Source organism: Schistocerca cancellata, chromosome 8 (assembly GCF_023864275.1).
Source record: "Schistocerca cancellata isolate TAMUIC-IGC-003103 chromosome 8, iqSchCanc2.1, whole genome shotgun sequence".
Lineage (NCBI taxonomy): Eukaryota > Metazoa > Arthropoda > Insecta > Orthoptera > Acrididae > Schistocerca > Schistocerca cancellata.
In genome coordinates, this window is record NC_064633.1 from 35,829,282 (window position 1) to 35,854,088 (window position 24,807).

Sequence of the window (24,807 nt, forward strand, 5' to 3'; positions counted from 1 at the left end):
GGTGACAGGGTTTGAAAGAACAAATTTTAATTCCACACACACTGTTCCAGGTAGCCATTATGAACTTCTAGGGTCGTTTCAAGATGGCCACAGCCAATGCTCTGGTGGCTCTGATGCATCCAGTAGCCACACAGCTACAATGGCTGACAGAAGAAGCGGTGGTGCTCACCATGTCGGGACAAGAGGAGTGGGTTGATAGAACTGTTTGCACCATCTGGCCAACGCCACTAGCGTTTCCAGGGTTTGAATGGAAGGTAGAACCCTGGACCTGCCATATACCCTGGAAGGAGCAACACTTCATCGTCCACACAATGAAAGGTGATACACAGCAATGAACTTTTTTTTTCTTGTTAATGCCTGTCCTTCTATTTGGCAGCTGATACAACAGTTGCACTCTGAATCAGAGCCCCACTCCCTATCATATACCACGCTTAATGCTGGCCCAACAGAATATTTTGATTCCCTAGTCAATTTGGCCACAGCAACGCACAAATTTTTTTGGGTGCCACAATTGTGTGATGTTATACAGAATGGATGGCATGACCTTAAGGTCTATCACAGGAGTGTTGTATTCAATGTGCCAACGAACAATGCAAACAATCCTACACATCCTCCCTTATTCAGTACACATTGCTCGTCATTGCACCTGATGAGGTCTTACACCAGAACTTGCTAAAACTGAAGGACTCCACACTGGATGCCTGCTTAACAATCATACATGCTTTTGAACAATCAGTACAATCCATGGCCTCCATATAGGACCTGGCTTTAGTTATCACATCTCACCAAGTGGCTCGCCCAGCAACAAGTTTCTTGGCGACATATGGAGAGACATCACTGCTTTGGTCTCTCCGTGTTCTACAGATCACAGCAAACAGTCCACCCTTAACAATTGCTCTCTTCGGCCCATTTTTAGGCTCCTCCAGGATTATTGTCATAGATGCAGAAACAAACTTCCCATTTGTGACCTGGATGATCTCCATGTCCTCCACCCATACCACCAGAGCATTAGCATGCATCTTTACCCTTTTCATTTCTGCACCAGTGAGGGTATTGCTCTTGTGCATCCAGCCTCAAATGGGTTGGTGGAAAGGTTCACACATATCTTCAAAAATCAGATGACTCAACTATGTCATCACCATCCCATCAATGAGGCAAAACACCTTTTCCTTTCTTCCCACTGAGCTACACCTCAAGACGGTACATTCCCTGCCAAAAGTCTGCACAGCTGTCCTCATCAATCACAACTATTCGTCATCCACCCCTCTGCACTCCACCTTCCTGACCATCTTGCCATCACAGATTTCCCGTACATGATCCATTAAAGGACTTCACTTTCACAATCAGACGCTCCCACTGGCTACCCCTTTGCACTCCACCTTCCTGACAGTCTCACCATCACAGGTTTTCCATACACGAACCCAATAAGGGTCCTGACTTTCACAAGTGGACACTCCCACTGGATACAGGCCTCCATCACTCGCCCTCTGGGATGTGCCGTGTTCAAAGCAGAGTTTCTGGACAGGTCACATTATGAAGGGCACGTCAAACAAGTGTGATCTCATTTTGGTCCTTCTCTGCCACAGATGGGCCAATTTTATGCTCCATACAACCTTCTGTTCAACATTCTGCTTCCAGAAGCTGTGCAGCCAACATCTGCTGATGTGGACATTACCCAAGACACTGATCAATGAGCAGCCCAGCTCTTGCTACGGAAGTGGATCAACATCCTGGATCCCCTTCCACAGTGACAGTGGACATGGACATTGGAGAAGACTGCCTACTCCTCACCTATTCTGTCCCTGGGGGAGAGGACAGCTGTGGCGGCAAGTGCAACAGGCACCAACATCTACCTGCACTACATACATTATGGCATCGGTACTCCAGTCCATGTGATGCAGAAATTTAAACCAGACAGCTTACTAGCAACTCAACAGAGGGTGATACCAGTGGTTGGGCCAGCAGCAGCTCCATGGCACATGTGCAGGCTGAACTATTTCCTACTTCCACTGAAACTATGTTTGAACCAATTAAACAGAAATGTCACTCTGTGAGATGACTATTTAGGACCATGTCACAATGACAGCTGGCAGTTCCAGTGCAGCCAGGAGCATTGAGAAAACCTTGCCTGGACAATGTGCTCTTCTGCACATCGCCATCACCATGAAGTGGGATTCACCAACAAGACGCCACTGAGTGGAGAGGAAATGGTATTCTGATTTTTTTAAATCACACACACGTAAAAAGTGTTGGACTTAGTGCCATTATATCAAACTTAATTTATACAGACACTTTTGGATTCAACATGTGACAGTTATTTTTAGAACTCAGTTTATTTGAGCATTCACTCAGTCAAGAAAGTTTCTTTGCGTTTTCTTTTTCTTTAGAAGTTAGTTGTTTTGTTAATATCAAACCTGTGAAGTTATTTCTTGTCTTTCTAACAAGTCTGTTTAATAATATACCTGGTGAGTGTTTCATGTGATATAAATGAAGTAAGGGACATATCACTGGTTGCGGAAGCCGTTATCACCAAAGTGAAGTGGGCGTAGTGCAAGTTGGTTTTTATTATCTGAAACAGATCTAGTTGACAGTTGCTTTATTCTTTGGACTCTGTTATTTGTTCCTTGGTTGTTTTATTTTGCATTTGTTTGGACAGTTTATGCCTAGGATTGGTAATACAGTATATAGCAATGCTGACACATGGTAATTGTTTGGATACAACTTAAGTGTAGTCAGGGTACCTAAAAAATGTTGACCCCACAAGCAACCAGAGATATCTCAACAGACACGCACAAGCAATATCATCAAGTCAAGGGATGACGCGTGCATGCACACATACAAAAAGCAGTTAGCAGACCTCCAAGATGGGTCTGCAGTGACAGATGAAGATTGAGGAGCTGCAGTTGGCAATGGAGGAACAGGAGAATCCTGTGGTGTGCCCAAGTACAGCATTTAGCAGCAGATGTGCAGCAACAAGCAAACCACTAATGAAGGTTCGGACACTACAGTTCCTGCCAGACAAACTGGAACTTTGTTTTGTGATGCTTGGGCAGGAATTTAATCAGAACAAGGTAGTCAATGAACCCATGACACTTGTAGTGACAGTAGACACGGACATCATACTTAAGCCCCTGGCAGAACAGCGGTATGTGTGTTTGAGAAACTTGTTGATCAGTAGGTCTTGTAAACCACTAAATTAATGTATATGGCAGGTACTGAGGTTCAAGAAAATGGAATACAGAACACCCTCCAAATATTGGTGGCACCTATGGGGCACTCTCAGAGAAGAAGAGTTATTTGATTGATGCTGGAACACATATGGCTAGCGCAGCTGCCGGTAGCAGTAAAGGTAGCAGTAGTGACTTGCGATAAAAACGATATCCAGTTGTTGATAATGTTGGCACACAAAGTTTACACAACATTGGACAGTACACACACAGCAAATGAGACAATGGTCACAGGCTGCTGCACACAGCAAGATATCGCAGCAATACAGAAGGGCCAGCACATGGATATTACTAAACAAATACAAGAGCTTACAGAGCAATTTGATGCACTACGGAGGCAAGTGTCTATGTTATTGCAAAAAGAAGAGCTTACCCATGGAAGGAACAAGTAACAACAGAGCTCTCAGTAATAGCCAACTAGAACAGATTTGTTGGTAACACCGGTTGTTTGGTCACAGAGCAACAAGATGTACGCAACCACGCACATATGCAAATGGTGACAGCGGCTGGCAGGAGGCACAGCAGGCTGTGAATACTAACAAAAATGGCTCTGAGCACTATGCGACTTAACATCTGAGGTCATCAGTCACCTAGAACTTAGAACTACTTAAACCTAACTAACCTAAGGACATCACACACATCCATGCCCGAGGCAGGATTCGAACCTGCAACCGTAGCGGTCGCGCGGTTCCAGACTGAAGTGCCTAGAACCGCTCGGCCACTCCGGCCGGCGTATACTAACAGGAATGCCTTCAGCAGAGATGTCAGCCCAGTGAGGAAACCAGCATGATTTTACCTACTCCACCACACAGGTTATATGTTAAAGACATGAGGTCGGGATGCCCCTACCTCACTGATTCAGAATCAGACATTAGTGCACTGCCATCCAAAGACAGAAGAACTGCAACCACAATCTTGCAAACGCACCTCACAGCGGCAAACAAGTCACCAGTAGCGATATACAGAAAGTGTGAAATGCAGAAACATTCAGGATTCTGTTAGCAATGAACCTTTGGAATAGCAAAGGTGGCAGATGCCATGCTGGGTGCTGATTTCAAGTGACTGATGGGAATAGAGGTACATATCAGCACAGCACAAATTAGGAAAGACAGAAGTCATATGGGTATGCTAGGATGAAAAACAAATCAGATCATGAGCTACACATGCAGTGGTAGTAACTGCAAAAATGGTGCCAACATGGCATAACACAGTCCACCAAATCAGGATGACTTCAGCACAACCAGCCTCATAGCGGCCATGGAGGTTAGTCTTAGATTGTTTCGTAGCAGCAAAATTTGAGGGTTTGTTGAAGACGGGAATGCTACACAAATCTGATAGCCTGTGGGCATTTCTGCTCCACATGGTAAAAAGAAAGATGGCACCTGGAGGCCCTGTGGTGACTACTGGATGTTAAACATCAGAACAGTGTCAGACTGATACCTGGTTCCAAACATCAGGGATTTTACCATTTTCTGGCAGTGACAATATTTACCATATCTGACTGCAAGAAGGCATACCATTAGATACCAGTTATGGAAATGAATATATCCAAGACAGCAATAACAAAGCACTTCACTTCCTTTCAGTAAGTGTGAATGCCATTCGACTTGAAGAATGCTTTTTGTTAGTTTTGTTTTGTTTTAGAGCACAAAAACAACTAGTGTCATTATGTGCCCATGTCAAAACTGTAGAACATGAAGACAAAGACGAGAGTTAAAAACAACTACACATTAATCCCAATTGATGGAAAAGATGACACCTAAAACAGGGATGTGGAGAAATGTCTATAAATTACGCCATACAGAAACGGAGGTCCTGAACTAAAAACTAAATGGCTTTACCATATTGCTACAGTGGATAAAAAGCAAAACGCGGTTGACAGCCCTCATGTTGTTCACTAAAATGGTCAGTAACTCAGACAGCAAACACAAACGAGAACGTAAGTGGTTAAAAAGAGAACATTCCGTCAGGAAATGGCAGTCTGTCAAAGGTTGAGCGCAATGAGTACAAAGTGGTGGGGAAGCACCATTTAACAAATGGCGATGGCTAAAAACATAGTGCCTGATATGCAACCTAGACAAAATAATCACCTCACAGTGAGAGGGCCATGAGGAGGTGGTCCAATCCACTGGGAGACGCTTAATGGCCCGGAGCTTGTTCCCATGAAGGGAGGACCAGAGGAGATGCCAAAGTGGCAGGCACCACTGCTGACAGACGGCAGCACAGAGATCATCAGAGGGCATGTAAGAACTAGTGGGCTGAAATGTGACGACTGCAATCTTGGCAGCAGCATCAGCAGCCTCGTTTCCAGTCAGAATAACGTGACCACGGACCCATATAAACATCACAGTGGCTTCATCAAGAGTGAGCTCTCCTGGACCTGTTATACTAAGGGATGAATGGTGGACAGTACACAGAGGCTTTGAAGAGCACAGGGAAAGTTGGAGCAGATAATGTAATTGAAAAGCCTGTGTTGCTGGAGTACTGTGTGTCCTGATACAGGGGGAAGAGCTCCCCTATAAATACTGAGCAGTGTTCCGGAAGCTGATACAGAAAAACGTCGGTGTCAATGATGAAGGCCCATCCGACACCAAGGTCAGCCCAAGAGCCATCAGTGTACACAAAGGTACTAACACAAAGTTTCGTGAGAACGTCATAAAACTGAAGGCAATAAACCAAGGCTGGAATAGGGTCCTTATGAAGCGAATCAAGGCCAAGGTGAACATGGACAGCCGCATGAAGCCAAGGTGGTGAAGGGTTCAACCTACTGGGAAAGTGGCAGATAGTGTAAAGTTAAGCTGCCAGAGCAAGACCTCAAAGCAAACTCCAGGAGGTAACAGAGAAGAGGGACATGTCCCATACTGCCGATTAAAGGAGTCACTGAAGAAGGAGGCATAGGATGGGTGGTCACTCATGGCAGACAAATGGCATGCATATCTGCTGAGGAGAAAGTCATGGTGGTAAGACAGTGGTAGTTTGGCAGCTTCTGCATACACTCTTAACTGGACTAATGTAAAAGGCGCCAATAGCCAAACAAACGCTACAATGGTGGATAGTATCAAGATGGCATAAGAGAGACAGACGTGCAGATGCATAAACAAAACACCCATAATCTTGTTTCATATGGACAAGGGACTGGTACAAATGGAAGAAGGTTGTTCGATATGCTCCCCAGGAAGTACCACTGAGGACATGTAGGACACTGAGGAACTGCATATAGCAGGCTGCCAAGTAAGACACTTGGGAGGACCAAGAAAGTTTCCTATTGAGCATGAGCCCCAGAAATTTCATACTTTCAACAAAAGGAAGAGCAACATGCCCAAGACATAAAGATGGTGGAAGGAACCAATAGTGCCACCAGAAATACATAGAAACGGTTTTGTCGGTGGAAAAGCGAAAGCCATTGTCGATGCTCCATGAGTCAAGACAATCGAGAAAGCACTGAAGACACTGCACAATAAGACAAGTAAGCGGAGAACTGCAATAGATTGCAAAATCATTAATGGAAAGGGAACCGCAGATGCCTAGCAGGAGACAGGCCATTATGGGATTAATGGTGATAGCGAAAAGGAAGATGCTCAGGATGGAACCCTGAGGCACTGTTTTCCTGGATAAAGGTGTCTGACAAGGCAGAACCTACAGGTACCTTGAAAACTCAGTCTTTTACAAATTATTGAAAGAAATGGGACAAGCGGCCCTGGAAGCCTAGAGGGTAAGGAGGATACAAGTCCTCCAGCAGGTGGAGGATTGAGAAACAGGGCCACAGTCTAGGATTTCTGCAGAAAATTATTCATGAGATGGGTAGACAAAGTGATGAGATGGTAAACTGCAGAATGGCACACTCCAAATCCACAATGCGCAGTGGTTAGTAAATTGCGAGACTCGAGCCACCATACCAGCCGGGCATGAATCATATGTTCCATCACCTTGCAAACACAGTAACACAGCTGGTGAGAGAAATGGGGTGGCGGCTAGAAGGAAGGCTTAGGTATGGGTATCACAGTGGCTTTATGACAGCATCTGGGAAACATTCTCTCTGCCCAGAGGCCATTGTACGTATGAAGCATAAAAGTGCTTATCCGGAAGAGAAAGGTGCTGCACATCTGAATGTGAACATTGTCTGGCCCTGGGGTGGAGATCGGGATGAAATGAGAGCATGATCTAGCTCCCTCATAGTAAAGGCAGGATTATAGCACTCACGGTTCTGAGAAGAGAAGGGTATTGCCTGAGCCTCCTCTGCTTGTTTACGATGCAGGAAGGCAGAGTGATAGTGGGAGGAGCTCGAAATCTCCGCAAAATGCTGGCCCAAGGGGTTACAGAGAGCAGTAGAGTACATAATGATGTCTGCTACTGTCAGGATGGAAAGGATCTTGGTTCCAGAGAGCTGTTGGAGGTTGGCCCACATGACAGAAGAGGGAGTGGAACTGGTAAAATAAATGGTGAATGAAATCCAGCTAGCTTTTCTGCTATCCTGAAGAATGCAACAACACTGTGCACGCAACTGTTTATAATGACTGCAGCTTGTTATCGTCGGATGATGGTTAAAAATGCAGAGAGCATGCTTCCGCACACAAATTGCATCAGGACATGTCTCAGTCCACCAAGGGACCAGGACATGGTGCGGCAAAGAGGAATGGAACGTTCTGTGGCAATAAGGATAACACTTGTAAGATATTCTACCTGGTCATCACAACTGGGGAATTGTTGTTCGCTGAAGGCTACCAGGGAGGAGTAAAGGCTCCAGTCGGCCATTTGGATGTGCACATAGGTGAGGTAGGAGTCAGCAAGCAGAGAAATGGTCGCTCGGGCATGTGTCAAAGAGAACGGACCACTCGAGACGATGGGTAAGCTTGGCAATGCAGAAGGATAAGTCCAAAAGGGAACAGGTGTGTGTGGAGTCTGAAAGGAATGTGGGTGGTCCTGTGTTAAGGCAGAGGAGGTCAAGTTGATTGAGGATGTCAGCCAAGGACAGGTTCTGAGGAAGTCTGCCCTGGTAACATTGAACAATGGAGGAATGTAAACGGTACAAAGTGAAAATGTCAAGTGTGAAAGGAAAAGGCAAACTGTAACCCCTTGAAGTTGGGTAATTAGGGATATAGTTTGACTATGAAAGTTATCCCGTATGAGCAGCATGATTCCCCCCCCCCTCCCCCCCCTTCCGATAGATGAAATGCCGTCCTTGAGGGAAAGGTAAAAATGGACCGGGAAGAAACGCGATAACTCAAAGTGGTCGTGAGGATGCAATTTTGTTTCCTGAAGGCAGAGAACAAGTAGATGCTGCAATTCTAAGAGCAGTCGTACATCCTCTTTGTTGCATCGAAGACCGCAAACATTCCATTGGAGGAGAGACATGATGAGGAAAAAATGAGGGGGTGTCAACTCGGCAGCTGCCGAGTGCCAGCTTTCGTAGACTCACTGCTACATGGCACAGAGGCAGAAAGAACCTGCTCCATGAGGTCTACAGAAGCATCGACATTCTTCCTCCATTGGCCTATGGAGTCCAGAGCAGAAAAATGGTTGTTTGTGTGCACTGGCAATACGGAGGTTGGCCTGGCAATGCACGGCAACACCATAGAAGAGGATCTTCAAGTTGGCAAAGGAGAAGACTGTTTGCCTGACTTCTTCGGGCCTTTCTGGTTAGCAGAGGAAGACTCACGTGTTAGTTGGCTGGAGGGATGTAGAAAGTCTTCACAGAAGCATTCCTTCTGTCCTTTCCCACCTGCCAGTTGTGCAGCAGGTGACTTCGCCCTGAGAGACGAAAGTTTGATGGCATGTTGCCCAGCTGGAGGAGGAGACAGGGATGCTACCATTATGCTGGGTGATTTCACAATTGCGAGGCTAAATTTGAGGTCGCATGTCCGCCTGTCCACGTCCTTCATGGAGCGAGATGTAGCGAGAACAGTATTGTAGGTGCCAGATGGTGAACAAAGGTTTTCCAACTAGCCAATGACTTGCAAGCAACTGGGTAAGGCACTTTTTCCTTTATCCAAATATTCTGGACAGCCTACTCATTGAGATACATGGGACAATTGCAGGAGGTCGTGGCATGGTTCCCACTGCAGTTGATGCAGCGGGGAGAAGGAGGTGGACAATGGCCCTCGTGAGCATCCCTGGGTGTCGACAGGGCTCTCATGTGTGGTTATAATGATGACACTGGTAGCATCGCATAATGTTCATTATATATGGTCTGACCGTGATAACTTCATAACCTGTTTTGATCTTTGACAGAAAAAGCACTCCATCAAAAGTGAGAGTGAGGGCACTAAGGAAGCATCTACTTTTCTCATTACCCAATGGACTGCAATGACACCCTGATATGACAGGTAGATTTGGATTTATGCATTGGTCAGCCCATTGAGCAGCCTAGTGTAAATAACACCACGGGAAGAATTAGGCACTCAATGGGCCTCAATATGAACAGGATAGCAACACAGGAGCGAAGTTGCAGGAAGTTATTGTGCTTGAGAATTAGAAGTAGCCTCCAAAAGGAAAGTGCCACTGTGTAAACGAGGATAGGATTTCATAGGGTCAGCAATTGCATCAACACCTTTCTGAATAATAAATGGATTTACTGTAGCGAAGAACTGACCGTCTTCAGTGTGTAAAAGTACAAGGAATCGTGGTACAGCTGGGAGGGTCTTTGAAGCATTAGCCTCATTCCATTTACATTTCACAGACATTGATTGTGAAGATGATTGGCTCACTGCGAGAAAATCCCCCACAACTGTCAGCATCTCCAGCGGTGGACAGTTCACGCCTAAGGCTGGTAACAACGTTTACAGCAATCCTGAAGTGTGGTAATTATTTTGATATGACATAAGGGTATGCAGGGTACCAAGAAAGTATTTCTCTTTCTTAATTCGCCACTCTCAGTGAGTCATACAATAGGTGTGGTACCTAGTATCTCTCTCGTGTTGTTCAGATAAGACTCCATCTATGCAAGGAATGACTTGGCATCACACCATTTTAGTTTCCCTAGTATAATTTTATGGTCTATATGATAAAAGGCTTTGCAAGATCACAGAAAATGTCATCAGAGCAATTTTTATGGTTTAGTTCTACCAGAACTGCTTTTATTTAATCATATATTGCTTACTCGGTGGAAAAACCTTTATGGAAACAAAGTGAGCTATTTTCTGCTGTTTGCTACATTCTCAATGAATTTTGAGAAATCAGGAGGGAAGGAGATGGTCCTATAATTAATTAGAGATCACTAGCACATCTTTACTTTTATAAATGGATATTACTACTGCGTACCTCAATCTTTCAAGAAATACACATTTAATTGTTGACGCGTTACTGAGGTCAGCACAAGATTCTAGTACTTTAGTTAAAATAGCATCAAAACCTGCAGAGTTATTAATTTTCAGTGACATAATGATTTTTATGATTTCTCTAACAGTTGATTCGGCAAAACTGACCTGTTGGCGGATTATGAAATCCCTGTCAACATAACTCTAATGGGTCTGCTTTTCATGGCCCACTTTTTGTCCCTCTGACTTCTGCTGCTGTTAGGAAAAATTCATTGAATCTAGTGACTAATGCTTTGAATCTAACATTGTTTATCTTGTTTCTACTATTATCTGGTTTACAAAGTCATGTGTTTGATGAAGGATATGTTTACACTGCAGTCTCACTGCTGGCACATCACTGCACACTACATTATTCTTCAGCTTTTCACACTGTTAGCTCAGTACATTGCTCGAAGTGGTATGAAGCGAAAAGAATCATCTTACAGCAGTAACTGTGGTTTGTTCATGCCAAAAATGTTGTTACTGGTGAGGACAAAGAAGAGAAGGAATGGGTGGCTCTTTTGAATGCAGAACATCTACACTGCAATTCAGCTGAACTCCTAAAAGCACACAATTAACCAATCATGCTGAGAAAGCGTGAGATATCACATGCTATTCTTTTAAATGGAATGGTTGTTGTACAGTTTATATTTTGTAGCATGAAAAGAACATTCTCTTACAGACTCATAATCATATACAAGTATAAACTTGTTTCACCTTGGGGGCCTGTACTATTTTGAGCAAAAAATGGTTCAAATACCTCTGAGCACTATTGCAGCTTAACTTCTGAGGTCATCAGTCACCTAGAACATAGAACTAATTAAACCTAACTAACCTAAGGACATCACACACATCCATGCCTGAGGCAGGATTCGAACCTGTGACCGTAGTGGTCGCTCGGCTCCAGATTGTAGCGCCTAGAACCGCACGGCCACTCCGGCTGGCTATTTAGAGCACTAAAGATTAATATGCCATGCCAGTGGCTATCGAATGGTACAACCAGATACAGTTGGTGGTACATGTTGGCGTGAATGGTGCCTGGAACTTGGGTTCTGATGCCATTCGCAGTTCCTTTCAGCAGATGGCCAATTTGGTGAAGGCAACTAGCATCACATGTGGGGTTCTACATATATACTCCACTAGCCACCACGTGTATGGCGGAGGGCACTATTTGCACCAAAGTCTTATTTCCCCCCCTCTGTTCCACTCACAGATCACGTGAGAGAAAAATGACTGTCTGAATGCCTCAGTACAAGCTCTAATTTCCCTATCTTTGAATGGTGATCACTGGGTGATTTGAAAGTTGGTGGTAATAATATACGCTCTAGGGGCCTATATTCTTGGTGAAGATTGGATTTTGGAATTTAGTGAACAACCCCTTCCATTTAGTGCGTCCCACTTCAAACTTTCTATGAGATTTGTAACGCTCTTGCGATGGCTAAATGCACCAGTCACAAATCTTGCCACTCTTCTTTGGACCTTCTCAATCTCTTGAATCAGACGCAACTGGTAAGGGCCCCATACAGATGAACAATACTGTAAGACTGGAAGAACTAAAGTATTGTATGCAATTTCCTTTGTTGAAGGACTGAATTGCTTCAGGATTCTACCAATAAAGTGCAATCTAGAGTTCACCTTACCCATTACTTGTGTCATTCCATTTGAGATCATTTCGAATAGTAAAACCAAAATACTCGATGTATGTTACTGCTTCCAAAGACTGGGCATTTATTTTGTACTCTTACATTAACAGGGATTTTCGCTTTGTTATACGCAGTAGGTTACACATACTAATATTGAGAGATAACTGCCAGTCATTACACCAGGCATTTATTTTCTGCAAATCCACATTTTCGTGTGATACTACTTTCCTGTAGACTACAGCATCATTGACAAATAGTCTAATGCTGCTGTCAATACCATCAACCAGACCATTTAAATAAATCGTAAAAAGCAGTGGACCTATTACGTTGCCCTGTGGCACATCCGATGTTACACTTCTTTCTGTCAAAGTCTCCCCATTCAGGACGACATACTGCTCTCTGTCTGTTAGAAAACTTCCTAACCAGCCACACATCATCCGATACAGCATAAGCGTGCACTTTTTGGAGCAAGCGACAGTGAGAAACTGAGTCGAACACCTTTAGAAAGTTGAGAAATATGGCATCAACCTGGGAGGCAGTATCTAGAGCCTGTTGTATATCATGCACAAAGAGGGCCAGCTGTGTCTTGCATGACCGCTGTTTCCTAAAACCGTGCTGGTTTCTGCAGATGAGCTTTTCAGAGTCTAGAAAGGTCATTATGTCTAAACACAAAATATGTTCCTTGATTCTGCAACAAATTGATGTCAGTGAAATTGACCAGTAATTATGTGCATCCAATTTTTTACCCTTTCAATAGATTGCTACGACCTGGGCCTTCTTCCAGTCCCGTGGAACTTTCCGCTGTTCCAATGATCTCTGATAGATGATGGATAAGAATGGTGCTATATTTGTAGCATAGTCAGAGTAAAATCTTACAGGGATACCGTCTGGGCCAGATGACTTCCTGGTGTCTAAGGATCTTAACTGTTTTAAAATGCCAGATACACTAAACACTATGTCAACCACCCTTGGGTTTGTTTGATAATTGAAAGGGGGAATGGTGCTGCAGTCCTCTACCGTAAATGAGTTTTTGAAAGCTATGTTTAGAATTTCGGTCTTCTGTTTATCATCATCCGTACATTACCCGTTTTGTCAGCAAACGAAGGTATTGAATTAGTTGCAGCATTCATAGAATTTACATAGGACCAAAATTTTTGGGGGTTATTTTTAGAATCTGCAGATAAAATATTGCTTTCAAATTCGTTAAAAGAATCTCTCATTGACCTTTTGACAGCTGCTTTCATTTCACATAATTTCTGTTTGTCAGCAGGGCAGTGATACGTTTAAAAGGACTGTGCAAAATTCTCTGCTTTCTCAGCAACTTCCTAATACGTTTGTTGAACCCAGGTGAATCCTTTCCCTCCACTATATTTTTGCTAGGCACATACTTCTCTAGCACTTGGTGGACAATACCTTTAAATTCAGACCAAAGATGCTCAATATCTTTGCGTCCTGCAGTGAATGCTTGGAGCTATGAAGATATTCATTAATGACACTATTTACTTTCCCAAACAAGAAAACTCTACATTGGTTTTTTTCTTTTTTTTCCCCCCAATGACATAGAAGCCACGATGACATTAGGATCACCAATATCTTCTTCTAGATTAACTTCTCAAAAAGATCAGGTCTGTTTGTTGCCAAGATATCTAACATGTTTCCATTTCGAGTTGGTTTTCTAACCAATTGCTCAAAGTTATATGTTGAGAGTGCTCCTAGAATAACTTCACATGAGTTTTTGCTTCTGCCCCCTGTGATAAACGTGTAATTTTCCCAGTCAATGGACGCCAGATTAGTCTCTATCTACAACTAATGAATAATTTGGATATTTATTTCCTATATACTCAAGACCTTCCCTGAAACGTTCTGTGATGTTCGTTGCAGATGCTGGTGGTCTATAAAAAAATACTAATACAATGGTCACTCCTTGTCTAATTGACAGCTTTATCCAGACTATTTCACAATCCAACCCAGTATCGATCTCATCTGTGTTTAAACAGCTTTTAACTGCAATGAACACACCATCTCCCACAGTATCAGTCCTAAGGCTAAGCTCACTACTTGTAATATCATATCCATGGTTGACCGAAGTCCTCTGATCTGGAGCAGAGTGCAAGTTCTAAACCAGAGGCTCAGACCATTCTGTGATGATATTGGATGCAAATTTCTGGACCTTTGCTATAGGGTGGAAAACTGCAGGGTTCCCTTTAATAGATCAGGCAAATATGGTACTGGAATATGTGTGTGAAGTGCAAATAGGGGTTGTTTAGGTTAAAGGAAACCCCATGGGATCAGAGGTGAATTGCCTTGCAAAATCGAAGATACATCAGCCACAATGTTCTCAGAGAACACTCATCCTCACATATTGTACATAGAAGAGATTAATAAGATATTAGTAAACTGCTGGAGAATCCAAGGAGAGGTCTCAGAATGATCACTTATTGAAAATCATAATGCACAGGTAGTGACAGGAACAGAAAGTTGGTTGAAACTGGAAGTGGATAGTAACAAAATCCTAATTTCAGATTGGAATATTTATCACAAGGTTAGGTTAGTCATCTCGAAGGCAGCATATCTACTGAAGTAAAGAATTTGACAACATCTGAATTAATGTGGGTGAAATTATGCATTAAAGGTGGGTCAAAAATGGTAATTAGAAGCTTTTGTAGACCACATGCATCAGGAGCTGTGCTGGTAGAACATTTCAGACAGAATTTGCAGAATTTTGATATCCCAATCATGCCATTGTAAGATGTGGTAATTTCACCTTGTCAGGTATAGATTGGGAGAGTCAAGATATCAAAAATAGTGCTAGAGACAGGGATTGGTGTGACAGTATTCTGAATGTCTTGACCGAAAATTACTTTGAGCAGATAATTGGAGAACCAACTTGAAAAAGGAACGCCTTAGACCTCCTAGCTACAAACAAAACTTATCAAATCAGTTTATGTGGAGGAAGGTTTCAGTGAACATACTGATGTGAGAGGTATACAAGGATTGTTAAGAAAGATAGGAAATTATTTTTGTTTAGCAAGAGTGACAAGATACAAACCACAGAGTATCTAAGTTGTTGGCATCATATATTCAGTGATGAGGTTGAAGACATGGAGCACAGATAGAAAAAATTCAAAAGCATTGTTAAATATGTCTTAGACAAGTATGTTGCAAGCAAGGTCTTGGGGGATGGGAGAGACCCACCATGGATCACTTTCAATGTTAGAAAACTGCTACATAAACAAAGGGAGCATCCGAGATTCAATGGAAGTCAAATGTTAGCAAACAAATAAAAGCTGTGCAAAGCAAAAACAAGTATAATGGGGTCGGCCGAAGCGTCCGATCCCACCCGTCGGTTTTGACCCATGGCGTAAGGCTGTTGTGGTGTGTGATGTCACAACGGCGCGGAATTTAGTTTGTGAGTGTGTCGCGTTTGTAGATGTCATTTTGATGAGACCGGTGGTACTCTCTGGTGGTGTGTTAGGTGATGTTTTTGGTTTAGTTTGCGTGTGTGGCGTGTTTATAGGTGGCATATTGTTGCCCTCAGTGGTTCTCTTTGGTGGTGTGTTTATGGGTAGCGTGTTACGTGGCGTATGGGGTTCATTTGCGTTATAGCATTGCACATGTGTGGTATCGGGACTGTGCTTTTAGCGAAATATTTTTGAGTGAGTTAACGATTTTAGTTTTGTTATTTCGACGTTATTATAGTTTTTTTTTTTTCTGTTCATCGTGCGTGAATTTTGGTAAATTGCTTTTTTATGTCTTTGGTAGGTATGGATATGACTGACAAGGTCAACAGTTTTCGGTTGTTGGCAATGATGGGGGACAGTGCGTTGTCTCTAATAAAATTTTTTCAAATATTCGGATTTTTGGATGAAGTTGTGAAGTGTTTAGTATGTCGTGAAGAAATGACGCTTACTAAAGTTCCTGCATCTCGGACCAGGGACAGCTGTAGGTGGAGCTGTCGTAAGGATAACAGGTCAAGGGAAGTGTTTGATTCCAATGTGTGCTTGTGGCTGTCGGTGTTCCAGTATTGGGAGTTGCTGTTGAGCTATGTAGGTCAAGGGAAGTGGTATTTGTGGGATCGGGAGCTGATGTTGAGCTATACAGGTCAAGGGATGCGTTCGATTCCAGTTTGTGGGATTGGGAGCTGCTGTTGGGCTAAATAGTCAAGAGAAGTGTCCGATTCCAGAGAATATTGTGTTTAGTGGAATTGGGGGAGTTTTGTGTTGTCGGTTTTTTCGTTGTTTTGTGTGGTTTGGTATGGTGGTGTATGTCTATATTTGTTCATATTTATACCTAAAAACAAAGATGATGTGACTTACCAAATGAAAGTGCTGGCAGGTCGACAGACACACAAACGAACACAAACATACACACAAAATTCAAGCTTTCGCAACAAACCGTTGCCTAACCAGAAAGAGGGAAGGAGAGGGAAAGACGAAAGGATGTGGGTTTTAAGGGAGAGGGTAAGGAGTCATTCCAGTCCCAGGAGCGGAAAGACTTACCTTAGGGGGAAAAAGGGACGGGTATACACTCGCACACACACACACATATCCATCCACACATATACAGACACAAGCAGACATATATTTGTTTATATTTACTTTGTCCCCGCCCAAAAACCCCCAATTTCCAACGCTTGCCCTGTTAGTTTCTTTAGGTTTTTTGCGGTACGTGTGTGTATTGGTTTTTCAATGTATTTTCGTGTTTGTGGTCATGTTTACGTAATGACATCATAGACGCCATATTGGAGTCTTAGCGTATGGTCGTTTCCGCCATATTTGTGACGTAATGGGTCAAAGCAGACGAGTGGAATCGGATGCTTCTGTATTTCCGTATGATGAGATCAAAATGTTGTCAACTGATCTGAGTGAAAACCCCAAGAGGTCTTGGTCTTACGTAAAATGAGTATGCGGTTGGAAATCATCTATTCAGACACTCAGTGACCATAAAGGCACCAAAATGAAGGTAACAAGGAGGAGGTCAAAATATTAAATTCAGTCTTCTGAAATTGTTTCACTGCAGAAAATCATAATATGGTTCCTTCTTTAAATGATCATATGAATATTGAAATGGCAGATATTTGGATAACTGATCGCAGAACAGAAAAGCAATTACAATTACTTAGTAGAGAATGGCATCAGGACCTGTAAGATTCTGCAAAGAATATGCAAAAGAACTTGATCCCCTTTTCGCTGCAGTTCATCACAGGTTGCTGGAGCAAAAGGGGACCTAGCAACTAGAAACAAGTGACACTGCCCCATACTGAAAAAAAGAAAAAATGACCTTACTGAGAAATTGAAGCTGATTTGCAACTGGATTCAGGACTTCCTTGCAAATAGAACTCAAAATGTTATTCTTAATGGATCAAGTTCTACAGATGTAAAGGTAATTTTTGGAGTACCACAAGGAAATGTGATGGGACTGTTACTGTTTACAATATATATAAATGATCAAGTACAAATCAGTCGATGTTCTTTAAGACTTTTCACAAATGATGTGGTCTATAAGAAAGCAGGAATGCCAGAAGACAGTATCTACCTGCAAAATGACCAACAGAAGATTTATGAATGGTGCAATCCCTGGTACTTGATCATAGACATAAATAAATGTAACATACTGTGCATACACAAGAAATGAAATCCACTACTGTACAACTACACCACTGATGAAGAATTTCTGGAAACAAAAACTGCTGCAAAATATCTAAGAGGAAGCATGCAGAGTGACCTTATGTGGATTGATCGCATAGGCCTCACATAAATAGAAGGAAAAACAGACACCAGATTCAGACTCACAGTAAGAATGTCGAGAAAATTTTACTCATCCACTAAGTATGTGGTTTACAAGGTGCTTGTTCAACCAATTCTTGAGTATCATTTATCAATTTGGAACCCTCACCAGGGGAGAATTGATACAAGAGAGAAAGAGGATCTATCGAAGAATGACGCGTTTCATCACACGGTCATTTAGCCGGCACAAGAGTGTTAAAGAGATGTTCAACAAACTTCTGTGGCATATGTCACAAGAGAGGCATTGTGTATCATGAAGAGACTGACTACTTAAATTTTGAGTGACTACTTTCGTGTAAGAGTTGGACAACACATTACTTCCTGCCACACACACCATGTGAAATGATCATAATGGAAAATAAATAAATAAATAAATCTTGAAATTAGAGCTAATATAGAGTCTTACTGACAATTATTCTGCCCATGCACCATTCAGGAGTGGAACAGGAAGGGGAATCAGTTAGTGGTACCTGAAGTACCCTCTGCCACACACCATTAGGCGATGTGCAGAGTTTTGATGTACATGTAGATATAGATATAGCATAAACCTATACTGAAAACAGAATTATTCCTTACTGTTTAATTTTCAAATCATCATTCCACATTTGTTTCATATCACATTTTAGGGATTTATAGATGACAATATATTTCTGAGAGTCGAAGCTGCAGAGGCACATTATTGTTCCAAGAGGGCAACTTTAACAAAATACAACAGCATACATTAAAACTGTGCATACAAAACATTTCTGTGAATTATCTACTTGCACCAAAAGAGGAAGAACAACAACAATAAAATGTGCTCTTATATGTGTGGGAACAATAAGTGAGATACAAAGAAGTTGCCTGCCTTCAACTTACCCAATCTCTTTGCCAAACTGTGTTTGTTCCCCCTCATTAATACCAGTCTGAGACAACTTGTAATAATCAATAACAGTTGTTAAGAAATTATTGGTGAACGAAGGTATCGTACAACCAAATGAGACGGGCATTAATGCTACACACATTTCCAGGAGCATGCTTAACAATCCTGCGGTTTCTTTTTCATGTCTTTCAAGTCTTGAAACTACATAATTCATAATCAAGTTTTGAAATGGTTCATCATTTGGAGCCTCCACTGCACATTTTGAAACTGCCTCAAGTGTACCAACCGATTTTCGACACTCTTCTGTACTGTGTAGTAAATAGTGCAGGGAACGCTCATCTGCAGTGATGGAATGTAAGATTCTTATAGTGTTCTCTGGTAACATAGTGGTCTCACAATTTAATGTTTTAAGTGGTTCCAGTAAACACCTTACTGTTGACTCATTTATGTACTTATCACCCCTGTTGTGAAATATTTTTATCACAGTTTCTGTAATTACTTTTTCCAATGGAATAGTACACGAGTGTGCATTTAAAGATGTTATAAGGGCAATTAGGATATGCTGCAATGGCACTACTCCAGTCTGCTCACTGAAATAATCAAGAATAAAACTGTCTCCTCTTTTATAGCATGCCATAATACCTAAAATACTGACAGAATGAATAAATATTCCTTCCTTAATCACAGAAGAGGTGAGTTTATTGTTAAAATCAGTACTGTGACATGAATATGTTGGGTGCTTTAAATACTGAAGTATTGAACCTGACACAAATTTTAAAAATGCAGACACTTTTGACTGAAAACTGAAGAAAATATTTCTTCCAAGAGTGCCATGCAGCCAATGGAAACACCAAATAGCTCTTGGGTCAAGAGCAGCAATTACATGAAATGGATAAATTAATGCATCCCCTGTTGTAGTGTGTATATGCATGGTGATCAAAATCATAAATGCATTAATTATTTCTTCTATCCAACTGTTTTTGAAGCGTGCCCAACTCTTAGGCATTTCGTTCGACATTGCAAGTATAAAATGTACCAGTTTTATCAATTTGTTATGCACAGGATTTGAAAAATTCAATCCTTGTACAAAAGATGGGGTGGCGCCGATTGCAGCATCTATATAGTACAACCGTAAGCTTTCTACAAGATTTATATAACATTCCTTCACAAACGCCAACGACGGGGACGACATTATTCTGGCATGCACTTTTAAGCTTAATGTGAATTCTTCTTGGCTCTTCTGGCTAAGGCTGTGCTGTAAATTGCTTTGAAGAGTGGGCCAGCTTTCAAATGATATACTGTCCGGTAAATTAACAGATAACAACTCTCGTAACGCATGAATACGCACAAAAAAAGATTTGTGTGGCGAAGTTTTGCGGCATAAACTTTCAAAATATTTTGACGGCACAAGTTTAGTATTATCCCCATACTGCAGCAAATTGTGAGTGTTGATCAAATTGCCACCTGTTACAGACAAATGAATCCAATCAAAATCAGAATATTCTGCACGCTGTTTAATTGCATCAGCAATGTCTTCAATGAATAACTTCACTTCTGCGGAATCTTTTACAGCTTTATATATATTGTGGGAAACTATTTTCCATGTCTGCTTTTTTATTTCACCACTGTATCTAATCTTCCTGCGCACCGTTTCATTAAATTTTTCCTTGGTTATCATCTTAATCCACTTTACAATTTCGTCATTGGTAGCATCTTGATGAGGTAAAAAATTCATTTTCATGTTACATGGCAAGATGATTATTCCCCTAACAGCTGTTCATTCACTTTCTTCGTGAAGACCTTCACCTAAGCTTCAATTCACACTTCACTGATGCTCAGTGCTGCAATAGCACCTGCCTTTTTTGTCTTAACCCTTGTGCCAACTCCACTACACATCACAATATTAACGGTGATATCTTAACATAACTCCAAGCTTCCGAGTAGTGACACGAGTACACGACTCATTCAAAGTAAGTGTTGGGAGAAGCCGCTGTCAAAGATACTATTTAGCGACTCAGATTCAATGACATTTCTAACGCCGTTCAACTTCTTGCAAACTGTAGACAGTAGTATTGCATGCTGATGTGTCGCTTTAATTCGATGAAAAGGAAATTTTTAAACTGCGAATAAAACCCATTGTGAATACGAAGAGAGTTGTGGGAACTTGTGGCAAACACGATACAGAGCTGTTGTTCTAGAGGCTGTTTTTGAATATTTATCTCACGCCGTGAATTATATTTTAGATATGTTTGAGAGTACGCGACTGGGGATTAAAGCGGATTATATTTGCCGTGCAGGCCGGCAGACTGTTTGTCACGGTGGTGAAGTCGACAGCGTAATGTACGTTGGGTGAGTCAAACGTGAAAGTCCAGGAACAAAAACGAGCGAAGTCCATATGATCGTCGCGATGTACCGGTTTTGGCATAAATACAGAGATTAACAGACGACAAAAGCAGCAACAATAGTGCCAAATCATTATTTACTCTTTATTAAAGTATGAGAAGCAGAACGACAATTAACTTTAATTACACATACAGAACCTGGAAGAAGACGCTGCTTATGTTATGAAATGGTTTCAATTATAAAGAATCAGCTTTTGAAGCATTTGTCGAGGTAATGTAGCTTCAGTATGTTGTTATGCACTTTACATGTGTTTCTTGCGAGTAGTTGGATCACAAAATATTTCATTTTCCCAGATTCACCAAAAATTTGTCAGCTGATAAGATCAATCTGAGCACATTTAAAGGTGAAGGTGAACTGTCAAACCTCCAACTGGATGAGGCTGTGCTCACTGATTTGCTGGAGCTGCCATCATGGCTTCAGCTTACAAGTGCAACGTGCAACAAAGTTGCCTTCCGGATTCAGTGGACGAAATTAAAAAGTGTTCCTATTTGTCTTGTAAGTTAAAAGTTAACATATCAGGCTGTCACATCTCTCTTTTTATGCCTCCAAAGTAAATTGATATAACTAATGAACATTACACACAGAATTGTACCCATTTATTTGTTTCTTTGCTCTTTTTACAACCATGCCCCCACCCCTGAAAGAAACACTTTTGCTAGAAGCAGTAACATCATCTGTATGTTTCCAAGCAGATATGTTTTGGTGATGCTACTGTCAGACTCAGAAATGATAATAATTTAATAGCAGCATCCATATAGTGCTGAGATTGCAAAGTATTGTCCTCTCAAAGCTAGCCTAGATATACTTTGGTGACAGACACAGTGAAAAGGACAGTCACTCAGTGCCATCTGTAAATGGTGAATAGCAATCTGTCCATTTCATATTGTTATAGTTGGGCACAGTAGCAGGAAAGATGTCTCTGCTGTAAATTAAGATGCAGTGATCAACTGTATTTAACTTTAAGAATCAGTACTCGAGTAAATAGACTGTTAATATTTTTGTCCAATTGTTCTCATCTTCTCAAGTATGAATAAAATTAGCAAGTAGGAGAACTTTTTTCCAAATTATTAATTTCCATTGAAGTTGATGTGAGTACCTCTCATTAAGCCACTAGTCATCAGTTTTTAAATAAATAAAATTAGTTGTAATGACTTTATTAAGCTGCAAGGATTTATTACAGGAAGATATATTATGAATAGTTGCTCCTTATGTAACGGGCATGATTTTTCAGTTAATTGAGTGCTAAATTACGAAAATGTGTGACATATTGTCATGAGAGATCCCACAACTGTTTAAATTTTTTAAAGTGTTTGAACAACAGTCACAGCTGCCAAAATCACACTTAATAACTATTATAGAAATAAACAAAACATTAATGAATAACCATTTCTATAGAAAACAGGTTGAAAAATGTTTAAAATGTAATATGGTACCCGAATATGCAGATAACATAGAGTGACAGTATTTAAAATTATACCTCATTAGTGATGAGTTGTGGGGGCAAAAAAAAAAAAAAAAAAAAAAAAAAAAAAAAAAAAAAAAAAAAAAAGGGCGTAGCAAAGACTTCTAAATGAAGGGAACAGCTCAATAGTACACTTGATAACATTCAGTGGCATCTATCATTCTACTAAACAATAGTAGCCTACAATATGCAACCAGATAACTGTTGATAGGTGTGTACTGTACCACATCGTATATGACCTCCTACGACAGATTGATACTAATATATAACTGATCGGGTTCAATGCACTGTAAATGAAGAACAAAATAAGCCAGTGCTCTAACTCACTAGACACATAGTAATGGTAAGTGTTTTATAGTGATCTTCCTTTGCATAACATACTCAAAAAACATTTCACAGATTTCCTGCTGTGAAATACAGTGGTTTTAAATTGACTTTTAATTTACTGTTCATAATGAAAAATGCTGTATATTGTGCAAATGTTGACCTTAGGCTATGCTACAAATCAATCGGTTACCCTATCACAATTTTTATTTTGCAGTTCACATTTGTTGACTAATCAAAATCACAAAGGTGTGTGTGTCACTTTTCGACCAAACCCAGACTTCGGTTTGTGCTACAGATCAGTAGGTCTCTACAACCAAGATTTCATAGGGTATACACTAAAACATTCAGAAACCATAGTCACTGCTGTAAGATATTAATTTTTCGAGTTTTCTTTTTTCGTGTGAATCACGGAGCCATTGTAGGCAACTGCTTGATAATGCCTCAATATTTGATTTCTACAGAAATTTATCACCAATTTCCAGTTTTACACCTACATACAAACTCTGTAAGCCACCATATAGTGCGTCAGAGAGTATAACTTGTTCCACTCTTATTTATTTGCTTTTTTGTTTCACTCACAAAGAGAGTGAAGGAAAAACAACTGTCTGTATTCCTCTACATGAGCCCAAATTTCTCTTATCTCCGTTGTCTTTAGATAAGATGTGCCGTGGTGGCAGTAGAATTGCTCAGCTTCAAATTTCAGTTTTCTAAATTTTCTCAAGAATGTTATGTGAAGATAATGTCGCTTTCCCTTCATGAAGCATCACTATAATTGTGTATTGATAGAATATATGGTAACAAATGTAGCAGAGTACTTCATTCTAAGCATTTTATGAGTGTTACTTTTACAACATATTGCTGTCATTTCTCTCTTGAACAGTGCCCCAATACTTTCTATAATATTTGATAATTGATTGTTAAATGTATTTGCTACCAGTGACTCATTGGTTATAGCTCTTCCATTCAGTTCAGTTGTTATGTTACCCTGTTCTGTGGCTGGTTGTCTTGCCTCTCGTGTCACCACATTCCATATAGCCTTAAGTTTGCTGTCAGAATTACTGATTTCTGACTTTTTAATAACCTGTATTAGTAATTTTGAGGATTTTCTTGGCAACAGATATATTTCCCTTCCACAAGACACTTTAATCCCTCTAGTGATCCATGGATTTTACAAACTGACAAGAAGCTTGTTCATCCAGAAACTCTAATATTCCCTTAATATGTTACTAGGTTTGTAAAAGGATGAGTGAAAAGCTGATTATCAGTTGGATGTTGTGAGTATGACATTCAATAAAAATAGCCATTTGTTTGTTACAAACTATGTTTTGGAAGTCTACATTTTCACACTATTGGTACCTTCAGTATATACCTTGCACTAATATGGCACAATTGCCCTATATCTGTTTCCATTCCCGAAAAATTTTGCAAAGGCTATTCTTCAAAATAACCTGTAAAGCATTCACAGGCCGTGTTTCAATATCAAAATTATGTCTGTTAATATTCTTTACGGTGGTGCGGTAGAGAAAAAAATTGCAGAATGCTAAGTTTGGACTGTAAGCTGGTTGTGGTAAAAATTCCTTTCTTGCTCATAAACTTTGTCATACTTTGGGCAACACAAGCCTTGCATTATCTTGATGAGGCTCCAAATCTCGACTGGCCCAGTCCCCTTTTCTTACACGAGCTCTTTCTTTTCCTTTGGAGCCACTTGACTTAGGATCTGTCTATAGTATGCTGCAGTAACTGTAGCAACTCTTGGAACAATACGACTGTACACCACTCAAGAATGTGATGACTACATATGGCCT

At 41.0% G+C, this 24,807-nt stretch overlaps 2 protein-coding genes across 4 annotated transcripts in view; one reads left to right on the forward strand and one right to left on the reverse strand.

Moving 5' to 3' along the window:
* The window catches only part of LOC126095281 (protein broad-minded-like), a 263,464-nt gene extending 242,687 nt beyond the window's left edge, over positions 1–20,777 (reverse strand). Inside the window, exon 1 of one of the 2 annotated variants that reach the window (XM_049910039.1) lies at positions 18,807–20,777. In XM_049910039.1, coding sequence (XP_049765996.1) covers positions 18,807–20,551 — 1,745 coding nt within the window. In that variant the 5' untranslated portion in view covers positions 20,552–20,777. Of the gene's footprint in view, positions 1–18,524; positions 18,785–18,806 lie in introns of those variants that run through there. The other variant, XM_049910040.1, reaches the window with a different exon arrangement.
* Positions 20,778–20,839: 62 nt separating this feature from the next.
* The window catches only part of LOC126095279 (UHRF1-binding protein 1-like), a 473,334-nt gene continuing 469,366 nt past the window's right edge, over positions 20,840–24,807 (forward strand). The window contains exons 1-2 of one of the 2 annotated variants that reach the window (XM_049910038.1): positions 20,840–21,423; positions 21,507–21,708. In XM_049910038.1, the coding sequence (XP_049765995.1) occupies positions 21,380–21,423; positions 21,507–21,708 (246 nt within the window). In that variant the 5' untranslated portion in view covers positions 20,840–21,379. The remainder of the gene's footprint in view (positions 21,424–21,506; positions 21,709–24,807) is intronic. The other variant, XM_049910037.1, reaches the window with a different exon arrangement.